General features: G+C 37.3%; 1 protein-coding gene across 1 annotated transcript; it reads left to right on the top strand.

The window, feature by feature from the left end:
* The first annotated feature begins 3271 nt into the window (after nt 1–3271).
* On the top strand, nt 3272–7308 carry LOC137391599 (epithelial-stromal interaction protein 1-like). Its single transcript, XM_068078113.1, has 6 exons — nt 3272–3474; nt 3624–3743; nt 4360–4418; nt 5111–5197; nt 5654–5751; nt 6629–7308. The coding sequence occupies exons 2-6, from the start codon at nt 3631–3633 to the stop codon at nt 6812–6814; spliced, it is 543 nt and encodes a 180-aa protein (XP_067934214.1). The 5' UTR covers nt 3272–3474; nt 3624–3630; the 3' UTR covers nt 6815–7308.
* The last annotated feature ends 1976 nt before the right edge of the window (nt 7309–9284 follow it).

The following is a 9284-nucleotide window of genomic DNA, read 5'->3' on the forward strand; positions in this document are numbered from 1 at the left end:
CCAAATGGGCCCTGGGAAGACTTAGCATGTGACTTATTGGGTCCACTAGAGAATGGTAGATATATATTTGTCGTGGTAGACTACTATAGCAGGTATTATGAGTGTGTATTCATGCAGTCTATTGTTAGCGGCAAAATCATAGAAGCTTTGGTTGAGATTTTTGACAAGCATGGACTGCCTTTGAGCTTAAAGTCAGATAATGGACCTCAGTTTATTTCTCGGGAGTTTGCTGGATACATAGAAAGTATGGGAATTAGGCATGATTTAGTGACACCGCGATGGCCCGAGTCTAATGGGGAGGTAGAGCGTCAGAATCGTTCTTTGATGAAGAGAGTTAGGATTGCCATAGCTGAGGGTAGGAGCGTACCAGGGGAGTTAAGGAAATACCTGTTGGCTTACAGAAACACTCCACATTCGATCACTGGTAAATCTCCGTCAGAAATGCTTTTTGGGCGAAAATTACGGGTAAAGGTCCCTCAGGTGCAAGATATCTTTGGGGAGTCGGAGGAACGGGATCGTGATGCAGAAGTAAAAAATCAGATGGTTGTCAAACGTAATCAGAACAAGTCGGGGCACGACTTTGAAGTGGGCAATTTAGTGCTGTTGAAAAGGGATACTCAGTCAAAATGCCAGACACCATTCCATCATGATCCATATAAAGTGCGAGAAATATGCGGTCCCATGTTGACGTTAAAGTCGGTAGATCGCAAAATAGTGAAACGAAATGTAACGCATGTTAGACGTTTTCACTCCCCAGAAACTAATTTATCTGTTGTAGATGAAGCTGGAAATAGTGGAGGAACCACCCTATCACCAGCCCGAAATTGCGACTATGACCGCCGACCAACAAGACCACAGACCGACACTGCTTGTTGGGATTCAGTACGAGAGGAGCCGAACACACCAGTTCGACCGGGTACGCCCGCAAGAGAACTACCCGCTAGTCCAATCACCCCGATGAGTGGACGAGACAGTGCACTTGAGAGTGAATCCTCAGCAAGGCCAATAAGAGACAGAAGACCACCGGCATATCTAAACGAATACATAACATGAACTAAGCCGTCAACGCATACATTAGCTATAAAGGGAGCAAACCCTAGCCTGAGTCACTCGAGATAACGGTACAGACATCCCGAGTGCTTGTAAGGGAAAGCACACCCGCCCTATTATGGGGCATGCCTGGAACAGAGATTTCCCAGCTGCGGCTGGGTTTATTATGCTGCCAGGGTTCAATTTACGGTGTCCGCAACAGGCGTTTAGACTAATGTAAATGGCTAAAATGCAATAATTTCATAATTATATATATATGTATTTGTGGGTTTGACAATATTTCTTATTACTGACTGTAGCTAAATCTTATACGTAAACAAGAGGTGTAATATCCTAGACATTGGAATCGTCTTCCCTATTGCTGGGTTTTGTAAACAAGTTAATTGGCATAGATATGACAGGATTCAAGCCTCGTTTTGAATTGAAAGTCAGCACATTAGGCTGTCTTGTTATGTAAGCTTTCTTTTGAATTGCCGCTGCTGAGCTGTACAGTCGTGTATTTATAATCTGATTATTGTGTGAATACATCTGACACTTATATAATTACAACGATGTTATAATAACTATACGTAAAATACTAGAACTTTTGCTGAAATGCGTTACGACATAAGTCATTTGTTTTAAAACCAAAGGTTACAGCGTGTCATATACAATAGGCAGATCTGTGATGGATTTGCTAAACTCAACTATTTCTAATAGCCTTATGCATCAAGCTATCATAGGATTAGCATAGTAATATGCAAGCCAGCTTTTATGAAAAGCCAATGGACTATCACATAACACTGCATATAAGGATATGTAAGCCAGTGTATAACAGGATGGTTAAGAATAAGTAACGAAGGGAAATACACTAGTGAGACAGAAGTACAAAGAGCGCAAGATACTGTCTACAAGCGACGAAACTATATATGGACATTTGTGAATTAGTTGAACAATCGTAATAAAGAGCCATACTCATTCACCAGTCATCTTGCTCGCAACAATTATAGTTGTGCATGATAGCTAATAGTCATTCAGTATAAGACAACTTGTAACCAGAACCCACTTAGTAATGATTGCAAGTGCCGTAAGTTGCTATATTAGCGAGATACAAGCGCAAAGATTCACAACATATCTTATGATATCTAACGTTTCTATACAAAAACAAACCACACTGACACGATCCATATCTGCCCTATTTAGTAACCCGTGGTTATGTCACTTCTTTGCTCATAACAACGTATGCAAACTGTATATACGTGCAATACGATATCATTTATTGACTCTCAATTATATGTGTATTAAATTTTTTGCTGCCAAAACCGTCATGACAACATAATTTTGCTAGTGTTAATATTTTAAATACGTTTACATACATTGTGTTAGTTCAATCTTTATTTTAAATAATAAAGAAGACAGAAAAAAATATACATTGTGTGATATATTTCAGGACAAATTTTATGTATAATTTTCACTGATTTAGTTTGGAAAAAACAACATAACTACAATTTGTTTAATTTCATACAGAATTGAAAAATTGCGTTCAGAATTAAAAATTATCGAAATACGTATGGCAATACAGCCTGGGCTCATCTTATTCCTCTGCCCTGATTAGACAACCTTAGTTAGCCTCTAATACATGTATATGATTAAAAAACACCTTTGCCGTTAAGCGCTTATTCGGAATTAGAAACTGAACATCGGATAGTCTGGTTGCTGAGGGATTTCCCCGAAACGGAATGAAAGAGTCGTACTGTAATAAACTTGCAAATTGTGTTGCTGTTATTGAGGCTTGTGTTTATGCTTGTCATGTCGTTTCTGACCAGTTCATAAAATATTATGCTTAAATGTTCGTTTGGTATAGTATTTGTATTGCTAACAATCATTAATATTCTGTTTTTCTCTCTGAAGTTTTACAGAAATAATTCAGAGATTCTCTAACGTGAAATTTGATTGTCAAAATGGTAGTTGTATCTTTGAAGTTCTTATGCCAAATCTTATGGTTAGTTTTAGCTAAGTAAATAGTAGTACAAAGTAGTTTTTATATCAACTGAATACCTAGAGATTTAGTTTATGATAGTATTATTATAAAATAGACTATGATTACCGAACGCGAATATGAAACATCGTGTAAAAACGTAATTCTTTGTTCGAAAGTTTTTGCCTTGTTTTATTGGATTTTAAAATTCGAAAAAATTTAGATTTTGTTAACTTGAGTTAAGTACATCAATTGTAGGTTGGTAATAACTGTCTTGTTTTTTGGGCTAATTTAAGCTTAATATGGTTAATAATAAAAAAATGCAATGCAAATACTTTTTAATCGCTGGTATTAAACTACCAGTCTGTTTCAGTAAAACTACATCACATTAAATTGTACTTTTAGTTAGATTATAAGCTGTTATAACAAAGTAGATTACAGCAGCGAGCTTCCTTCAAAGCTTAATAGTAAGATAGCGCTTAAAAACTTGTCACTAAATCTGTCTGTGTTGTTGATGCCTTTATAAAAAACCTTCATGTGTAATAATAATGATACGTTTCATTGAGCTGTTATGTTCTTTGCACCATATATGATAAAGACTGTGTTTTTTTAACAGAGCTGCTATGAGTTATGCTAGAACCAACCGAAGTCGGCCTATAAACGCATCTATGCAGCCTGAAACAACATCTTCTGATGCTTCTGGTACTTCTTCCACCCAGTCTAGAGAATTGCAACAGTAAGTTCTGTATGCCATGACTGATTGCTATAAATTTCTTTATGAGACAATAATATTTTTACCGGACCATCGCTCTATCCCTTCTTTACTGATTAGTTAAGTGGCTGGGTAATAGAATTGGTTTCAAGTAAGGTAAAGGTGACATCATATGTGGTACCTCCCATGACTATTGCCCGGTAACCAGTTGAAGTTATGTGGCAAAATATTCCCAAATAACTGAGTAACAGGTGTGTTTGCACACAACGAGATAGGCCGAGATCTAAGTCCAGTTGCAACTGGTTGTTCTTTGACTGGCTAAGGTAAACCACGTCGTAAGATTGCCTTGTGACAGAAAACAAATGTCTTAGTTAGATCAATTTGGGCCGCTACAAGATTTATGTGACACCTGACCAGCATTCGATTTAGATTAGTTGATATAACTGGTTGAAGTTAACGGAATAGTTTCATTTGTAGATATGTTCGTTTCTTGAATAGCCTTTTGCATAAGCTGTGTTAACTCATGCCTATTTGTTATATTTTTCGATACAATTGCATGAAATCTATGTGATCTGAGAGCACCATATGAAACACCACTGTTGAGATCCCTAGTTAAAATAATACTCATTTTCTGTTCCAGTCAAGGGGCATTTGCAGTGAAGGCTCCTGATCCAGCAAAGAGGGATAAGATTCAACGAGGTAACTCACCTGATTATAAAACCTAGTGCGCTTCGCTGTCCTGTACACCATGAGATATCGTCAGGAGTAATCAATATGTGCCTGAATACTTCCTGAAGTAGCAAGGCCACCGAGTGGTGCAGTGCTTAGCACACCAGTCGATAACCCAGAGTATTCTAAGGGTTTTTCGTAACTCTTAACGGGGCTTCGGACAGATGAACGGACACTGCGTTTATTATAGTAAAGATTTGATAGTTTTAAATTGATACTATCTGTCCAGCCTTCTGCTAGTTTTGTTTGTCAACTTGCTTGTTGTCTAGCAAGAAAACGACTTAATAGTTGGTGTTACTTTCACTAGCTCCCTGGTTGAAAGTCTCTATTGTAGAGATTTTCCTGTATTTTCATGAGAATTTTCATGTTAAACATATACCATGAATGTAAGATGGCTGCCATAAACATCATACTCTCAAAGAGATTGGCATCTGTTTGAAGACCAGTTTATTTTTTACCTTGACAGCATGATTCACACTTGTATTACATCATCTATAAAGCTTGGCCCGCGTTATAAAGCTTGGCACACATTATAATGCTATTATACTTTTAGTATTTGTAAAAAAATTTGTTATTGTAACACCCAATAGAATGGAAATGTTACTTTTCACAAGATTATCTTGACTTAAAAGTAAAGGCTGACCATTGTTGTTTTTACGTAGTGGCCAATGCCGAAACAGAATCATATGAACAATACAAACAGAACAGAAGGCAACGTGTACAGTATGTCACCACTACCTCATCTGTGGGTAAGTATTATGCTATGGATACTCTTCCAAAAAACTTGATAATATGTTTTGAGTCGTGGTTCATTGTCTTCGTTGTATCCTCAGTGACATGTTGATTGGTTAAAACTAAATTCATTGCAGGGACACACTGTTCACATGTTTGAAGTTCAATATGACTTTGGTTTGCATTACATGTACTATAACTATCTTGATTTTTTCTTGTCTTTATATTGTTTAATGGAACTGTAAAGTCAACGATATTAGAATTGTCACTTTTGGATCTTGTAATGAAATATTGCTTGTACTCGAATCAACCTCATTTTCATCTGAGGTTCCCTTGAGTTAAGTGTTGTAATGCGTTTGTGTTGCCAATCAAGAAGTTACTCAAAAGCAGCTGTACTGGAGGAGGAATGTTATTGGTCATTACCAACTCTTTTATGTATAGATAGGAAACTAGATTTATTTTTACTCTCGTAGGCTCCGCCTCCACTTCTCAGTCTAGCACTTTTGGAAGGCTGGCAGGAGACCAGTTACCTGCTCGTGTCATGCGCAACCCAAGAAATCCTGTTCCAGTGGTAAGTTTTGATCCATTGATGCAGATCTAGTTATGTTTTGACTTATAATCAACCCTGACAGTCTAGTGTTAGCCTGGGCATGGCTCCCTTGGGGGTGGGGGGTGGGGAGGAGAGAGAGCCATGCCCAGACTAGTCTAGTGTGCTGTGTGAGACTATCAGGTGTGACAATAAAGCAAAAAGAATGAGCATGTGCACAATTATTCCGGGTTATAAAAAGGCAGACGATTGGTGTAGATGTTGTAGTGTCGGTTTACCAAGCCGGCGGCCTTGATCTTGAACCCTATTGAAAGCAATCCTTTATTTTAACTTTTAGCTCTGGCTTTGGACAGATAAGAACCACGGCTATTATTATAGCAGAGATTTTACCAGTATTTTAAGTAGCTCTAAATCCAGCATAAACTGGCGCAATGAGATAAAACACAGGCTATCATGTTATTAGTTCGAGCATTGCGAGTTTGGCCATAGTTGTATGTATCAAACTCTCGAAAATTTGCTGTAGTTTTGGATCAGTATAATAAGTGAATTGTAAGAAAAAAGTACAATATGCCTAAGCATGCATCTGTTATAAACATATAGTACTGTACTTACTAGTATTCCCTTGTGAAAGATATTAATTGTCGTTTTATGACATCATAGCATGTCGATTTATATCCTGTTACACTTGTGATTATTTCTTCCTTCATAGCTTATATTGGATCTATAACCTTTCATGCACTCGATATGGTAGAACCTTGCATTGTAAAGTAACGTCATAGCTTTTCAACAATTGATACGTAACAAAAGAATTTCACTCATCACTCTCCCAGTCTGTAGTTCAGTAGAGAGCTAGTAAAATGTATGACATGGCATGTGGCTGATTTCCACTTAACGTTTTCAGCGGAAGTTACCTGTGAAGGCTCAAATGGCAAGAATGGATGAGCCCGAGATCGAAAGAAGAAAGGCTGTACAAAGACAAAAGGCAGAGGATTTAAAGAGTAAACAAGCGGCACGGCACGACAAACTTGATGAGGAACGGCGTAGAGCAAACTCCAAGTTTTTAGATAGATTAGAAGGCAAACGATGAAATGTGCTTGAAGTAGCTACTTTTTTATTTTCTACTGTATTGATATAATTTGTTATTTTTAACTTATCGACAAACCTCTGCGTGTTTATTGAACTATTTTATTTTTTGATTGGCTGTTTGTTGGCTCTCTTATCTTCCTTTATGAGTCATCCTGCAGTCTCAATTGCCTTTTTATCTTTTATTGTACTGTTCATCCCACAACACTTAGAGCAATCGCTAAGCTCAATAACATTTATCTGTTACATACTTATTAAATATTGCCAGAAAATAATTTAAATGTATTTCCTTGATCCTCATTGGTATAAATTTGATAAGTTGTCACCTGTACCTGATTGTTCCAGCAGTGTTTAGTTTCATCATATATTAAGTCATTTCAAAAGCTAGTTCTTAATCACTGCATTCAATGTTCTATTTTTATTTTAAACTAAATGAATTGCTGGCGTAGCACGAGTAATAAAAATATTTTTGCAAAGAAAATTCATTTTTGATCAACATGTACAAAATTAATCATTCTAACCGTGTTAGTTTCTGTATACTGTGTTTATTTCTGGGTAATTCATCCTGTTCCGGCTGCAGTGTCTATTAAAGATTTACAATGATTGCAATAGTCTTGTCAGCTGTGTAAATTGAAGCACTTTTCACGTGTTTTATATTAATGTATTGCTTCACGCATAACGTTAGCTGCAGTGTTTAGCGTGAAGCCATGAAGTAGTGGCATGTGTATTAAGTATGTGCCCAATTTATTCCATAGTATATTCAGTTGGAAAGCTTGGTGTATTGGATAAATGCCCGTCTGCAGAACTGGAGGTGATGAGTTCAAAACCAGTGCGTGGAGTTTTAACTCCTAAAAACTATCGCTGCACAGATGGACAGACAGAATACAGACAAACATTGAGATTTATATACATAGGTAGATAGTGTGCTCCAAATGCGTGTAGTAAACTTCAAAATCACGCGAGGTATTGGAAAGAAAAAACTCTGAAAAAAGTGGTGACCCTGAAAAGGGCCGTGGGAAGAATAACTTCGAAGAATTGTCCTATTTGGATGCTATCAGTGCCAAGGATGTCAGGCTGATCGAGGCGCTTCAGAAACTCAACACAGAATAGTGTGATTGACTGATCAAAGGAAAAGGTGACTTAGCCGATATATACCCTATAGAAAAGGAACCTCTGGAACAGTGGTTGACCTAAAAAAGATTACATATGCTGTAAAGTGTTGCTCGAACTTGATAGCATGAGAAAATGTGTGTTACAGTTTTAAAACATAAACCGAAAGAGACCAGTCTTTTCGTTTATTCTCGTAATCTTCGACAACAGAAACATAACAATAGTGTAGTACGATTTAGCGCATGTACCGGAACTAGTGGTGTAAAGATATATATGCGTAATACCAAACAGACGCCATGTGTCAAGATTTTTACGCAATGAACAATCTTTCGTAAATTTATTTTCTCTGTTCGCTCATTTGAAGAATTTTCTTATGTTCATGGTTGTGTGTCAGAATAATTTAAGTATCCTTTTTGATTAAGTATTAGTTGTTTAAGTAATATATTGTTTGTTGGTATGTTTTCTTGAGACAATATTTTGTAATCAGTCCTTTTCATTACCAAAATATGTCACTGTTTTTCTACGAGCACTGTTCTTTATCTGGTATATGAAGAATTTTATGGGCTTTTTGTTAGTGTTTAGATTGTTACACTACTATCGCTCATTGTCACTCAATAATTTTTTATAGTTATGAATGTGAAAATATTTAGAAAGTCAGCCGTCAGCGAGGCGATATGATTGGTCGGTTTAAACGATAAAGTCTGTCAATCTCTAAGCCAATCGCTTATGTAATATAAATACTGCCTCAAATATTTAGCCAGGTCAGCTTGTGTTTTGCTTTTGAAATAGACGCATGATTAGCATTACTATAATAAGATGGTTATTTGTTTGAAAAATATTACACGTATTTCTAATCGTTGTTAACAGACTAACAGCAAGCTCGAATAAAGTTGCAACAAATAAATAGATAATTAAATACAGTAGTTGTTATTCTTACAAGAGTTGTGTTCCCTCCTGTTGGTTTCAGCAGGTTGTGTCATTGGCAGCGTTGGTTTCAGCGCACTCTGTTGGTTCAATAATATGCAGCCCCCTGGGGGACTGTATATCATTGGTTGGTTTCAGCAGAGCATAAGTGAGTTGGATTCAGCACCCTCTTGTTAGTTTTATCAGGTTGTATCGTCGGCAGCATTGGGTTCAGCGCACTCTGTTGGGTTCAGCAGAGCACAAGTGAGTTGGTTTCAGCTCCCTTCTGTTGGTTTCAGCAGGTTGTATCGTCGGCAGCATTGTGTTCAGCGAATTATGTTAGTTTCAGCAGAGCACAGATGAGTTGGTTTCAGCAGGTTGTATCGTCGACAGCGTTGGGTTCAGCGCACCCTGTTGGTTTCAGCAGAGGCCAGCAGAGCACAAATGAGTTGGGTTCAGCT

The sequence above is a fragment of the Watersipora subatra genome, chromosome 3 (genome assembly GCF_963576615.1).
Source record: "Watersipora subatra chromosome 3, tzWatSuba1.1, whole genome shotgun sequence".
Classification (NCBI taxonomy): domain Eukaryota; kingdom Metazoa; phylum Bryozoa; class Gymnolaemata; order Cheilostomatida; family Watersiporidae; genus Watersipora; species Watersipora subatra.

What these genes read in the sequence shown, in the direction of transcription:
- LOC137391599 (XM_068078113.1), top strand. Translation starts at nt 3,631, where the DNA reads ATGAGTTATGCTAGAACCAACCGAAGTCGGCCTATAAACGCATCTATG. An exon ending in CAGTCTAGAGAATTGCAACA is followed by an intron (nt 3,744 to 4,359) that starts GTAAGTTCTGTA and finishes TTTCTGTTCCAG; the next exon opens with TCAAGGGGCATTTGCAGTGA. An exon ending in CAAGAAATCCTGTTCCAGTG is followed by an intron (nt 5,752 to 6,628) that starts GTAAGTTTTGAT and finishes TAACGTTTTCAG; the next exon opens with CGGAAGTTACCTGTGAAGGC.